This window comes from Melospiza melodia, chromosome 14, assembly GCF_035770615.1.
Source record: "Melospiza melodia melodia isolate bMelMel2 chromosome 14, bMelMel2.pri, whole genome shotgun sequence".
Classification (NCBI taxonomy): domain Eukaryota; kingdom Metazoa; phylum Chordata; class Aves; order Passeriformes; family Passerellidae; genus Melospiza; species Melospiza melodia.
This window is the reverse complement of record NC_086207.1, coordinates 5,248,272-5,264,086: the sequence shown is the minus strand read 5'-3', so window position 1 is coordinate 5,264,086 and position 15,815 is coordinate 5,248,272. Positions and strand designations below refer to the sequence as shown.

Sequence of the window (15,815 nt, the reverse complement as noted above, 5' to 3'; positions counted from 1 at the left end):
GGCGCTGCCGCGGTGCCGTGAGGGGACGGAGACGGCCGGGCCCGGACCAGCGCGATGCTCACGGACGGCACCGCCGCCGCTGCCGCCGACGAGGAGATCGACTCGGTCGCGCCCCGCGCGCCGCCCGCCGCTGCCGAGCCGCCCGCCGCGGCCGGGCCCTCCCCGCTGGGCCTGCGGGCCGTGCGCCTCTTCGGGGAGGCCGGGCCCGGCGGGCCGGGAGGCCCCGGCGCGCCCGCGGCCGGTGAGGCCGCCCTCGACTTCAAGCTGGCGGCCGCCGTGCTGCGGAGCGGGGGCGGCGGCGGCTCCGGCAGCGACGAGGACGAGGTGTCCGAGGTGAGCGATCCTGGCCCGCCCTCCTTCCCCTCCGCCGCTTCCTGACAGGCCCGGCCGGGGCCCGCCCGCCCTCCCGCTCGCCGCGCCGGCCGCACCGCACCCGCTCGTCCCGGGCCTCCCGCCGCCATGGGCGGGTCCCGGCGGCCCCGCACGGCAGCGCGGCCCGCGGCCGGGGAGGAGGCAGCGGCCGCGGGGGTCTCGCCCCGCCGCGCCTCCCGGCGGCCCCGGGAAGGGCCGGGGGCGGCCGGGCCCTGTGCGCGCCGCCGCCCCGGAGCGGGGTGAGGATGTGACCCGGCCTCACGGAGCCGCTTCCACCTGGGAGCGGGCTTGGAGGGGGAGGCGAGATCTGCACCCGGCGGAGAACAAAGTGAAGCGTCAGCCCCACTATTGCTGCCCTGCACTCGGGGTGCCCAGACACGGATCAGTTCCTGTAGATACACCTATACACACACGCGCTTTTGTCCAATAGAAATATTTCTTAGCCAACAAAATGGAAGAGGGTAGTCGAGGTGTCTTCCTTTGATCTTCCAAACCTGCGGAGAGGTTTAAAGGGAGGGTGTGGAGGAGGGACGGGGGCCTTATCCCAAGCCAAATGGAGCGTTGTTGGACCTGCAAACTGGCATTTAATGCTGCTTTATGTAGCCTAGGGAGAGAAGGTAAATGAGGGCTTTTATCTGTCATTGCCTACCAAAGGGTGAATCTTCGTTCCTTAGTAGTCTCTTAGCAAAAGATGGGATCCCAGCTGGATCCCAGCCCTTACATAGCTTTAGTGGAAAGCAGGAGAAAGTGGCTGCTTACTGCTTGCAGGCTTTTCCCAGTTCCTCTGGGCTTCTGCAGGAGGAAGAAAATAGCCAAGGTGATACATGCCATTTTTAATTTGGAGGGCAAGCCAGTGTACTTAGGATGTGTCCTTGTTCCTTCTGGAGGGATGAAAGGAGAGGAGCCTGCACTCATCCTCCTGTGACTAAATTTTTTGCCTTCTATTGATGTCCATCTTTTGTCCAGCCCTCCTGAAACCTGAGCCAGGTCTTATCTGAATTAAAAAAAAGTGATAAAACTGATGCAGATCCACATTTGCTCATGACCACCTAAGCTACATTAAAAGTGGTGCTAACAGCAGGACATTTTAACTCAGAATCTAATGGTCAGACAGATGAGCAGTTGTATGTGGACATTCCTGGTGTGATTGATGTCCTGGACATCCATCATCAGTGCCATATGGAATTAGGTGTTCCAGGCCATACCTGTTTGGGGGAGCTGGAAGATCTACCATGGATAGAGCAGGACACAAGTCATCAATGAGTGTCTGCTCTCCAGGAGGTCTTGCATGTCACATTTCAGTGTATCTTTGAAGATACAAAGCAGTAGCTACAGAATCTGGGAGATGATGGCAAGTGGGCTGTATCAGGGTGTTTGTTGGTGGCTCTTTACAAGGTGAGCAGAGTCCTACTTTGGAAGCTTAGCCCTTTTGAACCCACCCCATGATTTAAGGGATGTGAAGATTGGATAACTAGGATGTTTACTAAGCACTCTTTTGACTAATAGCAAGTATTAAGAAAGACAGCCTATTATAAATAATGTGTCTGGGAGGTTGCCATTGAGGTCAAAAAAATAAAGGTTCCCAAACAGCTCTTAAAGTTAAATGATTCATTAAAAAAAAACTTGGGGAAAAGTTCATTATTTAAGATACAGACTAGAAGAAATGAATTGGAATTGAAATAGTTGAAGTTTTCCAGCACACATGGAGAGGAGGTGGGCTAATCTCAAAGCTGAAATTGCCTGGGGAGTTCTCCTGGCTTGTGTTTCTGGTTGTGGAGAGTTACCTGGGAAAAGCTTGGGTGGGAGGAATGTGCCTAGGCTGGGAGCACCAAGGGGAGAATTTCTTTTTCTTCTTCTTTTTTTTTTTTTTTTTCCTGAGAGCTAAGGAAGCACCTGTTGTCAGTGGTGGGTGTCTCTCTTTGTTTGGTTTTCTTTTTTGAGCAAAGCAAAGGCAGTTAAGGAGCGCAGGGATGGAGCAGAGCAATTCTTGAACAGCACTGCTTTGAGAAGCCAGTCAGGCACTGTTTGGACTGTGGTCTTGTGCCATGAGTCACTGATTTGGGAGTATGCCTTCAGCTATTACCAGTGGGTGGAATTAGTGAGAACTAAAAGGGAGAATTAAAAATGAAACAAAAAAAAAGTGAGTTTTTGCCATGCTGCCTTGATCTGTTCTGTCTATTTTTGAGGCCATAAAAATAATGGTACAAAATTCTGTAGACTCTGCTGTGTGTGTCTGCAGTGGTATTTAGGTTTTGTATCCTTGTGTTAGTACAGTTTAATATGCTAAAATAATTGGACTGGTCAAAATGGCAAATTAGTTTAAAAAGAAAATCATCAGGGAAGTGCAGGACAGGGAGTATAATGAAGCATTTATCTAGAGAATGAAAAGAGCAATATATTTTAACCTTTTTAAGAATATATTGCATTTCATAGATCAGATCTCCCAGTACTTTCCAGAGGAGAGAAGTGTCCTCATTTTACAGGTGAAGAGGGTGTCCCCCATTTATCCTGGCTTGCAGAACTGGGAGAAAATTGAACGTTTCTGCTTTCCTAGCTCAGTGCCTGCCCATGGCAGTGACCAAGCTCTTGGTTGGGAAACCAAGGGCTGAAGTGGATCCTGTACAGATGAGTTGTATCAGGTCCACAAGGTGCAATTTGAATGCAGCTGTGCAGAATATTTTCTAGAATTACCAGTTAAAATTATCCCATGCAAATAGAAACAATTGCAAGCTGCAGCACGTCTCTGGGCACGGAGAGCTGAGGCCAGGAGCTCTGTGCTGTTCCTGTGTAAAACTCCCTGCTCTGGATCTCCTGAGTGCTCAGAGAAGCTTCACCACTGGCTGAGGAATGAGCTGGTTTTGACCTCAGTGCAAATAGTTGCTTAGTTGCCTTCTAAGCTTGATCAGGGTGTGAACACAGCCTGCAACTCGTTTAGAGTGAGATTTTTGGTGTGACTTGAAGTGTATTATTACCACTCCTTGTGAATTTTGCTGGTACTTCCAGCAGTGCCAAAGGCACAAGCATTGAGCAGCCTCCTCCAGCCTGGCTCTGAGGGCTGTAGGTCAAGGTGAGGGTGTGCTGGCAAGGCAGTGCTCATTACTGCATGTCCATGGGGGCTTTGATGGCCACACCAAGTGCAGATCCTCATCAAAAACCCTCCCAGCAGCACAGTGTGGCAGCAGGAGTGGAGGCAGGTGATCAGTGTGGCTGTGTCGGTGCTCAGGACAGTTTGCTGAGCTGTTGTAAATCAAGCAGCACAAGCTGGCTGTGCTGACAGAAGTACCAGGGGATCTGGGAGCTCGGTTCAGCCACTGGCTTTTGGCACTGAGTGTACAAATGTAGCAAATCTCTCCTGTTCTGTAATTCAGGGCTTGGGAGGCCTTCAGTGACAACTGGAGCTCGCCCAGCCCTTGGCTATGGAGTCAGCTCAGCTCTCGCTTCCCTCTCCTGAGCTGCTCGCCTTACTTAAGCCTGTACCTATTGCATAAGCCTCTGGGGATATTTACATAAAGCATAATTAAAAATCAGACATAACATACCTCCTACAAGCAGTAGGATGAGTAGTTGAATGGCATGCACTCCAGAGCAGCTCAGTACCTGGAGATTTTGTCTGGGGGGCCCCTTCCCTGCAACCTAAAGTCTCATATTTTTTAAACTAGGTTTGAAATTCAGAGTAAATATTCAGATTAGAATTGTTGTCTGTTACAGTCGTTGCTGCATTGTTGAACCTTCCTAACATGGATCTGCTTTGTAGATTGTGTGCACAATGCATCTTTTGACTTCTGAGGCTAACATAATGCTCAGACACTTTAATTTTCATTGTTTTAGAAACAATGTAAATTTTCAGCATTTAGTAAATTTAGCAGCATTTTCTTTACCATAAGGAATAGAAATTCCAAAAGTGGATGCAAGTTCAGGTAGACAGTATTAAGCAGAAAAGCCTTTTCTCTGAAAAATGTAGGTTTCAGTTTAGCAGTTGATGTTTTTCTTTTGTCAAGCTGTTTCAAAGTTGAGAAGGTAAGAGATGGGAAAAAAAGTAAAATTTTCTTCCAGGAATTATTCAGTGATTAGGAAACATCAAGGGGTAACATGTTCAGGTTTCCAGAAGTGTTGAGGTGACTCTTCAGGATGCAGAGAGCTGGTTAGTAGGGTGTTCATTTATTCCCAGTCTGATTAGATATCTGAGTTCCAGAAAAATCCTGGTGGGGATCTCAGGAACTTTGTGAATGTGGTAACCAGGAACAAGCAGTGTTTCTGTGTGCATGTATGGTTAATCCTATTCAATAACATTTTACAGTGAGCTCCTTTCTAAGGTTTCTTGCAGAACTTGGGTCTCCCTTTAGTGCAGCTTGACCCATTTGAGTGCATGACCTAAAATAAATGTCAGCAACTGTTTTCTAATGATAGGTGTAGAAAGTAAAGATGTGAAATACTACTGTATAATTACATAAATATGCAGTGCAACCCCTTGGTAAGGAGAGATTTGCCAAATTTAGCAGAACATCTATATTTAGGTACAAATTTGCACATTGGTTTCACCAGTCAACTAGTTACAGTCTGGTGGGGGTGGGAAGGGTTTGTTTGAGCATTAATGCTGAATCATGAGTTCTTGTGTTCTGATTTAAATTGGGGCTGCCCAGCTGCTCCCCCATGGGCTCAGTATTGGACAGCTCTTCTGTCTCCTTGCCTTGCCTTGCCTTGGAGGGTGCTGAAATCCAGCTGTAAGCACAGCTGGATGGTGCCATGGGGACATTGTTCTCTGCTCAGAGCTCAAACCATCCCTGCAATGTTCACTTGACAGAAGGGTCAGTGTGGAGGGAAGGGGAATACACAGACACTCCTTTCTCTGTGCATGTGTGGCCTGGCCTTCAAACTGGGAGCAGCTCCACGACTGAACTGGGGTTTGTTGGAGTCCACAGTGGGGCTCAGACCCTGCAGGTGAGGAGAGCTTCAATCTTAGGTGATTTTGAGTTCTTGTAACATCTATGATGATTCCTGTTATTGGAGTAAAAATAATTCTTGGATTTAAAACAGAGGCAAGTCTCGACTTACATGGAAGAAGGAACCTTGGGTATCTTTCCCACTGAAAACTTCATGAAGCAAGAATAATAACTCTTGCATCCTGTTTGAGGAGCTTTGTGGCACTGTTTAGGTGAGGCTCTGAGGCCTCACTCTTAGCAGGGTGCTTTCCTTTGGCTCTGCAGATGCTTTCTTCCCCAGCAGCAGCCCATGGGCCATGCAAACTCCAACCAAAGCTTGTCCTGGTGGGAATGGCCTTCTGCTGGAATGGGACTGTGAGCAAACCTCAGAAATGAGTGATTTGTGCAAGAACTTAAATAATTTCAGGAGGTTTTTGCACAGTGCCTGGCCTCAGAGGTTGCCTCAAATAGAAACTTTCTAACTGGTACCTCCAGTGACCTTGGTCGATGATAAACTAAAGATTACTTTAACTGTGAAATGATACAAATATTTCTTTTTTGTAGCAAGAGACTGCAGTAACAAGGTTGCAGCCTTTGTTTTATAAACCCAAAGCTGCTGCCTCTGACAAAGGGAGGTGCAGGTGAATGAATATTTGGATTTTGGGGTTAATTTAGTTAGGATGGCCTGCTGTAGTCCTTATTATACACAGATATATATTATAATAGAATACAGATAGTTTGGTTTTTTTTTCCTCAACAAGTAGTTTTCCCTTTTTATTGTCAAAGTGCAGAGGTTTGATTTTGCATAGTTTTGGAGGAATGCTGAGCAAGTGAAATTTATGGAACTGCATTTTACTCCTGCAACTCATTACTTAAGAATTTTTTTCTTATGTAATGTTGATTGTTTAGAAGTTTCATAAAATATTAGAAAATTGTCTTCTTTTTTGCAGTATTGTGTATTTTTTGGTGAAGTGCAGATAGAAAACATTTACTCTGATAAAACATAAATAAAAGAATTGGTCCTGTGCTGGATCCTGTTTTTTTCCTGCTGTTTGTGAGATGAGACCCCTTATTCACTTTGGTCCTTTGTTTTTAAGGGGGAGTTGAGATTTTTTTTCAAAATTGTTTTCATCTTTAGCTCTTCCAAAGCATCCCAGAATGTGTAAGGAAAGGTGCTGTAGACTGAGAGGTTACTCCCAGTTGAATTATGATGATTTGTTTGTCCAAATGCTGGTGGTGGCCCAGAAGAGACAAATGTGGCCAAGAGAGTTTTCAAAAGTCCCTTCCTGCAGGAAGAAAATACTCCCAAATAAAAGAAAAATAGGATATTTTATTGGGTGCTGGACAATGGGCCAACAGAAAGTCATCTCAGATGTTTTTACCATTTCATGTGTTAGCACTAGGTTTTAGCTAGGTGCCTAATTTATTCTCCCTTGCATTCAGTAAAGCATAGGGATTATTAATTAACTAGGATTTTCTTCTAGGAAAATCCCTAAACCTGTTGAACTTTCCCCTTTCCAAAATCATGAATTAAACCAACAGTGTCACATGGCAGGCAGGTAGTAAGTCAGTCATATTTCAAAGCAAGGGAAGAGGGGAGATCAGCATTTGGGGCTGAATGTTCTGCTCCCAAACTGATCCTTGGTCATGGTGACTGCTGAGCATCACCTCTCTAGAGTATGTGCTCCTCCACAGCCTGAAAGGGAGCCAGGGGAAAAAGGAAGTTTGGCATTTAGGATTTCTTAGGATAAATCCAACAGCTTAAATAAATATCTCTCTTATAATTGTTTTATAAAATAATTACATTTTTAAGCCTTTGTACTGCTATATGTTGGATTTTCAATGGATCACAGCTTAGGCAGGGCTCTGTGATAGTTTCTCTGAAATGACTAAGGGATGGTTCAGGAGTTGCATTGGGGTTTCTGCTGCTTTGGCAGTGGGACACACAGCCTGAAAGGGAGTCTCATATGGAAGTTTGGCATTTAGGATTTCTTAGGATAAATCCAAAGCTTAGATAAATATCTCTCTCATAATTGTTTTTATCAAATAGTTACATTTTTAAGCCCTTGCACTGCTATATGTTGAATTTTCAGTGGTTGTAGCTTAGGCAGGGCTCTGTGATAGTTTCTCTGACATGACTAAGGGATGGCTCAGGAGTTGCATTGGGGTTTCTGCTGCTTTGGCAGTGGGACACACAGCCTGAAAGGGAAAAACGGGGGCTCATGTGGATGTTTGGCATTTAGGATTTCTTAGGATAAATCCAACAGCTTAGATAAATATCTCTGTCATAGTTGTTTTTATAAAATAGTTACATTTTTAAGCCCTTGCACTGCCATATCTTGAGTTTTCAGTGGATCACAGCTTAGGCAGGGCTCTGTGATAGTTTCTCTGAAGTGACTAAGGGATGGCTCAGGAGTTGCATTGGGGTTTCTGCTGCTTTGGCAGTGGGACAGCATGCACAGACCTGTTTATCCAGGCCTTGAAAAGAATTACTGCCACCAGCTTGGGCTCTGAGAGGGGCAGAAAGGCCAGGGTGATTTTCAGTTTGCTAGAAGCCCCTAGATAACTTAATTAGTTGCTTTAAATGCTGAGATTCCTCTGTCTGAAATGTATAGGTTGGCCTGGAAACAGATTATTGAATTACTATTGTATTCGAGTTCCACTTGTATGATTTTTTTTTTCTATTTAGGCATTGTCCCCTTGGATTGAAAAGAGATCTTAAAAGGTCATTTCCAAGAAGGTGGCTTAGAATGTTTCCCATCTTGGTTGGGTGTGAGCTTTTACATCAGCAAACAAATGCATCTGTTCATCTTCTGCCTTAAAAGTTGCCTTCACTTTGGTTTAGTGCCTGGGATTTCATAACTGAGCAAGGAAAGCCATGGCTAAATTGATGCAACAATTCTGGTTTATATTCTAATAAATCAAATACTGAATTACACCAGTTGTTTCTTGGCTTGAGGTGAGGAAAGAAGAGGGGCTCTTTCTGTGGGAATATTAGATAAAAAACCAGGTGAGGAGGGAATCCTAGAGCCCATGGGAAGATGGAGCACTCAGAACATGATTTAGAGTGGACTGAGATAGAATATGTGGAAATAAGGAGTGCTTAGTGCAAGTGGTGCTTGTTTTAGTCAAGTTTTCTGGTCTCCATTCCAAGGTTTTCTTTGGTATAAAGTCAAGAATTGGCACTTGATTTACTGGGATTGATGTGAATTTTGAATAAGCTTCAGTTGTCAGTTCCAGTTCTGTACGTGACAGCTTCTTGCTGCAAAAGATTGGTTTGTACATGGGGAAAATATAGTCATAATTATTTTTGTTTATCAGACATGGAGTATGTCTGGCTTTAACAGTGTTTTGGGTTATTTCAGTAGTTACTGAGATGAGTAAATCTTTCTTTTCTGCTATACAGAGAAACTTTGTGACATTGCCAGTTTCTTCTACCAAGAGGAGTCAACATGTGTGTTGTGTGCCTTAATTCTGTGAGGGTTAACAGGGTGCAATCATGTTGCTTATTGTTGTGAAACAGTGCTTTAATAAAAATAAATGGTGGTGATCTGTTTCTGGTAGATCCACAGATCAGACAGCTCTTTCAGAGGCTTCTATAGGGTGTAGTTTGTGCTATTCAGAACTGCTTCAATGGCATAGTGTCAGTTGTCTTTTTAAGATAGAATTCAGGTAAGTGCTTAAATTGACATGAACCATTTGACAGCTGCTTGTCCAGGAGTGTCTGCTTATGGTTCAGTATGAGTGCAGGAAAATTGAAACCCAGCATCAGCAATCTCTGGAAAGGATGAGTAGTAGTATAAAACATTAATTCTGATTTATTGTTTTAGCTGCATGTTTCAAATAACAGCTGTAATTTTGAGAACTGGCTGGTGACTTGGGGTGCCAGGCTTGAGACCCTGTGGTGAAACAGCCATAAAGATGTCAGTCCTTGCTCACTGCCTGCTGCCTCTCCCATCATTTTAGGCAGCTCCTGTGCTAACACATCAGGAATATTGTATTTTGTGTAGGGATGTTGTTCTTATGGCCCACACTGTTTGTGAGGCAGCAGCAAATCTTCCTTTCCTTTCCTGCAGCAGCAAATCTTGAGGCTGTGTCCACCTGTATTTACCCTGTATCTATAGCAGCATCTGCAACGTGAACCTGTGCTCTGAAATGAGCTCATCACAGCCCAGATCCTGTAGCTGCTTGTTTGGTAATTGTTTAATGTCTCTGGGAATAAAGGCTGTCCTTTAGATAATCCTGCCTCCAGTCAGCTTCCTGCTGCAATCAGAGCTAAACAGATTTGCACCCCTTCTCTCCCCACCCTCCCAATGCAATGCCCTCTCTGTGGAGCTGCTGCAGGTGGGAGCACTGACAGCTGCACTTCAAGGTGGGGCCATGGGCAGCTTTATGGCCTCACAGGGAGCTGCCATGACCTAATGTCTTTCTGCTACCAGAATAATGATCTTCCAGCTTGTCAGACTCCTTTTAAGTCCATGAAATTCATAAAGTGGTAGAAAATTATTTGTTTTCTCCCTTTTTGATGTGTTAGTGTGACAGCTGCCTGACCTGTCCCAAGGTGAGCAGTGACTGCAAATGATGCTCCAGGTGCTTTATGCTCCCCATTGAGGTGGTGATGTCCCCCAGCACCCTGTACCCCCCAGGCTGGCAGGTTTCTGTGTCATCACAGCATCCTTGGTGCTGGATAATGCTCTCCTGGTGGTTTCTGTCTTCTTGGGTTGGAACTTTTATTTTTTAATGGAAGAAACTGCCTTCAGAAATAACAGCTCTAGCCAAACAGAGTGGATATGGTTTTATATAATTAATTATGTCTGAATTGATGTTCCAATTGATTCTATGTTGTTTCTAGGTACTGACTCTAGAGTACTTCCCTGAAATGTTTATTTTCTTTCTGTAGCTTTGAAATGCCAAGAAAGGACCTGAGACCCCACTGAAAGGTTTTGTGAAAATAGCCACATTAGTGTGTGCTTTTTCCTCTTCCTTTACTCCATCTCTTGAAACTGAAATGGTTGTGCAGGAAAGTACCTTAAGCAGGTGCAAAGATGTTTGCCTGGGCTGGCAGGGGAAGAGTGTTGAAAAGTGCATTCTGTGGTAAATCAAACCCAGGCTTTTTGTTGGAGTTAAGTCCACACCATGGGGTTGTGCTGCACTTAATTGTTGCAGGGAGCATCTAAGAGTGTCATGTCAGGGACAAAGTCCTTCACTTTACTTTCTCCTTGGAATGAGTATTTGTAATGGTTTTGATAGCTGACATCCTTTATATGTAGAATTTACAGGGATTTGATGTTAAATTTGAAATACAAACTGAAGTTCATTCTTAGTGCTGTATCCTGTCACTATTCCCCAAAAATTTTAGGGCAGGATTGCAAGTATTAATCCAATATTGGCATTCAGTTTAGTAAAGGACATGACAATATAAACTGTTAGAGATTGGGATTTCTGAAAAATCCACAAGAACTTTCTCTGCTGCATTTCTCCTAATGCAGCATTGCACATGTTGTTAATTATGGAGTGAAAATGTCCAAATAGAATTATAGAAGTAATTAGGAATGGTTTCCTAACACAAAAGAGAAATTCAGGCAGTCATTTATTTGCATAAAAAATAGGAGTTTAGGAGTCTCAGTCAAGAGCTTGGGTCCTTATTATTTGTAAATACTTCACAAACAGAGCAATGAGTATTGTTACCCCAAAAGAAATGTTCATAGCTCAATAGGTTCAAGTTCAAGGGAATAATTTAACAGCACCTTTCTCTTTCCTATGAACACTTTTTGTAAAGATGGCCTTCCCAGGAGCACTGGTGTGGCAGAAATGGAAGGAGAAGGTGGAAGGAGCTGTCTCTGCTGCTGCCCTTGCCTGCAGGAGGAGGAGAGAGCAGTGCTACCTCCAGCCACCCAGGAAGCTTTTCCATCCTCTGCAGCCTGTCAGGAGCAGGCTGTTTGTGAGCAGGTCCAGGCTATTCTGGGCAAAGCACTTTGCAGTAGTGCAACATAAGGGAGCTCAGTTTAGATTTAATATTAGAAATGTGTTGTAACCCTGCACATCATGTCCAGCTCACCAGAATCACCAGTGGCAGTGGGGATGGTGGTGCTGCAACGTCCCTGTGCATCTCCTGAGCTGCATAAACTCAGTGTGGGGGTAACACACAAACCCTGATGGGGCTGAGGCCACATGGCTGCAATGGGGCTGCTCTGGAGGAGGCTCCAGGGCTGTAACTGGATCTGCAGAGCTGCCAGGCTGCTGCAGTCCTTGGCAGGGCTTCAGGAGAGGGCCATGGCTGCTGTGGGAGAGCAGGAGGCACTGGGGTGGGTGAGCTCTGCCCTCCTGTCCCCTGCAGCTTCTGGGGTTTGGGCTGGGAAGGTGAAATTGGTTTGGCAGTTAGAATAATATCTGGAGTCCTTGTGTTCCTAATGAGCCTTCCCAAGTAAGATGCTTATTAACTGCCCAAAGCAGCTAGCAAAATAATCCAAAAATAGCACAGTGACTGGTTACTCTATCACTTTGCTGCAGATCTGATTAGGATAGAACAGAGTGCCTAAATTTTGCCACATGAGCAGTGCATTATGTCTTCCAGGAATGCTAATATGAAATATGCTTGGATTTTTTACTTGCTTGTTTTGATTTTTAATGCAGTTATTTTTTGTTTTAAAAGCCAGATTTGTTTGATATGTTTACAATAGTTTGATATTTCAAAAAAAAATATTACAATATATGATTATTGTAGGTCACTTCCATTCACAAGAGACATCTGATCAATTAGGTAATTTCTCACTCTGCTATTAGTGATAGAATATCCAACTGTTCATTCTCTCTGGCTTTGTCTTATTGTGTGAGAAACTGCATTGATTTACAGAAATGTCAGACATTCTGACTTGAAAATACATTGAAGTTTATTCTGGGAGACTGGCAGTGCTGCAACTGTTTTAACATTTTGCATATGGATTTTCAGTATTTTCACACTCAAGATATATTTTTATTGTGGATTTGTTATTAAGCTCTTACTAAAAACCAAAATAAAACCTAAAAATTGATGCTTAGCATGTGCAGTAATAAGGAAAGCATCTGCCTTCCTATGATACAAAACTATGATGAAAGTATTGTATATGAAGCAAGAATTTTTGAGATTTTCATTGTGCAAAGTCTCTGGAAGTACAGTTGCTGATGTAAGGAAGAGCTGAAAGGCAGGAAGAGTTCATAAGAGTGGTGAAAAGAGCAGACTACACCAGTACTACCCAACTTGTATTCTTAAGTAAAAACTGTGTGTGTGATTTACTCTAATTAGTAGTGTTTGCACAATCATTGTTAAAAATACAGACTTATTTTGAGGTTCCTGTAAGCAAAATGCATTCCCTGTTGGGGAGACAGAGGTTCCTTGGAAGCTGAATATTTGAATGGTGAATTAACACCGATTTAGGCTCAAGATGTGGATTGTTGCCTGTAAAATCCAGTAAATAGATCCCAGTGAGCTTGTGCTGGCAGCAGTCAGGGAGAAAATGGTCCATATCTTTCCCAAAGTGTCAAAACCATGAAGTTTTAGGATTTGCAGCAGGACAGCTTCTGGCAGGTTGCTGCAAGGCTGCTGTGCTTCCCTTGGCTGAGGAGAGCCCTGAGGCTTGCCAGGAGCCACTGAGTGTTTCTGCACTGTTTGTTGTTCTCAAGTGCAGTTGCTTCAGTGGGAGGTGACATTTTTACTCCTTTTGGTATGTCCTCAAAAGGGAGGACTGCTGGTAAATGTAGTGGTGTAGCTGACAAAGAAAAGTGTCCATAAGAATCTAATAAAATTTCTTGTATTTGGTTCTCAGCTGTATATAATGAATGGTCATGTGGACACAGTGGGAATTTCTGCCCTTCACTAGATCACACAAACATGTTGCAATAGGAATAATATTTCCATCATATTAATGCCTTGTGTAGCCTTGTGGGGAAAAAATGAAAACCCCTGAAGTACTCATGTAGGTAAGGGTGAATTTTCCCAGAAATCAGTTTTGCATCAGAACTCATGAAAGCAGAGAGTCCTTAAGCTGGCTATGGACTAACCTGGAATTTGAGTTCTGCTGAGGGGACTCTTACTGTAGGGTTACATTTTGCTGTGTAAATAGCTCTTCTTTGTTTGTAGTAAAAATATGTATCACTGGTTTAGGTCACTGATTTTCTTCTTGTTTAATGTTCAACTCTGTTGCAATGACAGTTTCTTATTTTAGGACCATTGGTTGCACTAACCTAGAAATCTTGCTTCTCTGAGCCCCAAATCAGAGCCTGCTGCCTTACTTTTAATATTTGTGTCTGGCACGCAAGATCTACTATCTGTAAGCTGGATAGGATCACAAATATCCACTGAGATGTGGGCCTCATGTTTAGTGTTCCTAAAAAGTCATACTTACTCCCTGATTCCCATGATATTCCAATGTGAGCATTTCCCTGGCACACAGGGCTGGCTGGGACACCAGGGATAGTGTTACAGCCATTTCCATATCAAAAAGGGGAAGAAATGAATGAACCCAAGTTGCTCTTGAATAGCAGAGCTCTGTGCTGCTCCCAGATCCTGTTAACGTTGTTCACACAATGGAGCACTTAATGAATTTGCAGATGGCCTGATTTGATTTTTTTTTTTTTTTTTTTAAGTATAAATTTTCCCTTTCCAGGGGAAAACGAGGTGGTAGTTTTCTGCTGGGGAGAGAAAAATAGGGGGAAGTATTTTGGGGAAGACTGAGAAAGGGAGATGACACTGGGGTATGAAGTGGGAGAGGGCAGCAGTGGCTGAATAACAGGAATGTCTCATTTCTGTAGCAAATCTAAGGCACCAATAGTGTTGGTACAGATAACAGACAACATCTAATTATGAAATAATGTTTTTGTCTTAAAATACTCCTGAAAATAGAGGAAATTATGTCTGAGCTTGGGAGATTCTGAAATGTAGCTGTGCTCTCTTTAGAGTGTGAGTCAGGTATCCTCCTTGTTTACTCTGGCAAGCTGTCATAAAACTGCAGTGTGTTATGTTGAGTAATTCCATGGGCTTGTGTTTGGAGGTCACGTGGGGCACTGGTGGGACAGCATTATTGCTGCTTGGTTGGAATACCTGCCTGCCTAATCCTGCTGCAGATCTCTTCTTGCCAGAAAGCAGAGCAGGCTGGGCTAATGCTGAGTGCCAGCTTGGAAACAGATGTTTTGCTGTTGAGTTTTGGTCAATTCTCTTGTTCCTGCTCAAAATAAACAAAATCTTTGTGCTACCTCTGTTGAAATGACTTTTAAAAGAGAAATTAAAAGCATCTAGGGAAAACATTCCATCTTTCCCTGGCACTCAGATAGGTCCAGCTGTACCACAGTCATTACTGGTGGCTTTTATTAATTAACATGGTAGATGAGCTTCTGGTGACAAAGATGTTCCAGCTTCTTGTGTCTGCCTGCTTGGGTGGTTAACTGTGCAAACATGCATAACACTTATTCTGTATTTTATCTGAGTTGAGTGTTTTAAATTGTAATTTTTGCAATAATTTTTTTATGCAGGGTTTTTGTATTTTGTGACTTTAACTACCTCTTCAGTCAGTTGACCAGATGTTTTCTGTAGTTTCGTTCTTTGTTGTTGGCAGTTAAAACACAATTATGATAGTACAGTTGGATTATTTTAGTGGGATTTTTTTTGGGTAATATTTTAGATTTACTTTAAAGCTTCAAAAATGGTAAAATTGGTTTTTCTAACTTTGCAAACAGGTCGAATCATTTATTTTGGACCAAGAAGATCTCGATAACCCAGTGCTCAAAACCACATCGGAGCTGTTCTTATCGAGTGCTGCAGAAGGTGCGGACTTGAGAACTGTGGATCCAGAAACACAAGCAAGACTTGAAGCCTTACTGGAGGCAGCAGGTACTTCCCTTGTCTAGTTCTTTTTCTGATTTATACACAGATCTGGCAGCACATCAATTTTGACACTAGTGAAATGTTCAGGAGTCTGGGAATTTCCCATGATGAGCAGAACATGGAAAAGAAGCTCATAACTCTTACAAGTGTTGCAGGTTGCTTAGTGCACTCTTTCTGTACATACAGAGTTAGAAAAATTAATTTGAATTAATTGGTATTTCATATAATTGAGATTAAATATGTTACAAGAGGGAGAATTAATGAGGAGAAAATACAAGGAAGTAGACTTGCTAAAATGACTTTTGTTCCTGCTGCTTTGGTCAGTATATAATTATTAATTCATTACTCCAGAAATTTAGAGGCAAAATACTTTTTTCTCTGTTTTAACTTTCGCAAAAGCAGTTTTGCATTCTGTAGTTCTGAGGTATCACTGTTGGAAAATACATATTAAACATTCCTGGTTTGGAACAGACCTGATGAACATAGTTGCTTCTGCATTTATTAGCTTAAGAGTGAAAGCTTGACTAATTCAAATCCTCCTACAATTTGTCACTGGGATGTTTGTCAGGGATTTGGAAATTATTTGTTAGTTTCAAAATTCCAAGGACAAAAAGATATAAAACCCCTGCTTTGAAACAAATCACATTTGATCATCATGGGTGTACACT

General features: G+C 43.3%; 1 protein-coding gene across 8 annotated transcripts in view; it reads left to right on the top strand.

Moving 5' to 3' along the window:
* The first annotated feature begins 54 nt into the window (after window positions 1-54).
* The window catches only part of ANKHD1 (ankyrin repeat and KH domain containing 1), a 102,091-nt gene continuing 86,330 nt past the window's right edge, over window positions 55-15,815 (top strand). For all 8 annotated transcript variants that reach the window (XM_063168530.1, XM_063168528.1, XM_063168527.1 and 5 more), the window contains exons 1-2: window positions 55-333; window positions 15,000-15,153. In XM_063168530.1, the coding sequence (XP_063024600.1) occupies window positions 55-333; window positions 15,000-15,153 (433 nt within the window). The remainder of the gene's footprint in view (window positions 334-14,999; window positions 15,154-15,815) is intronic.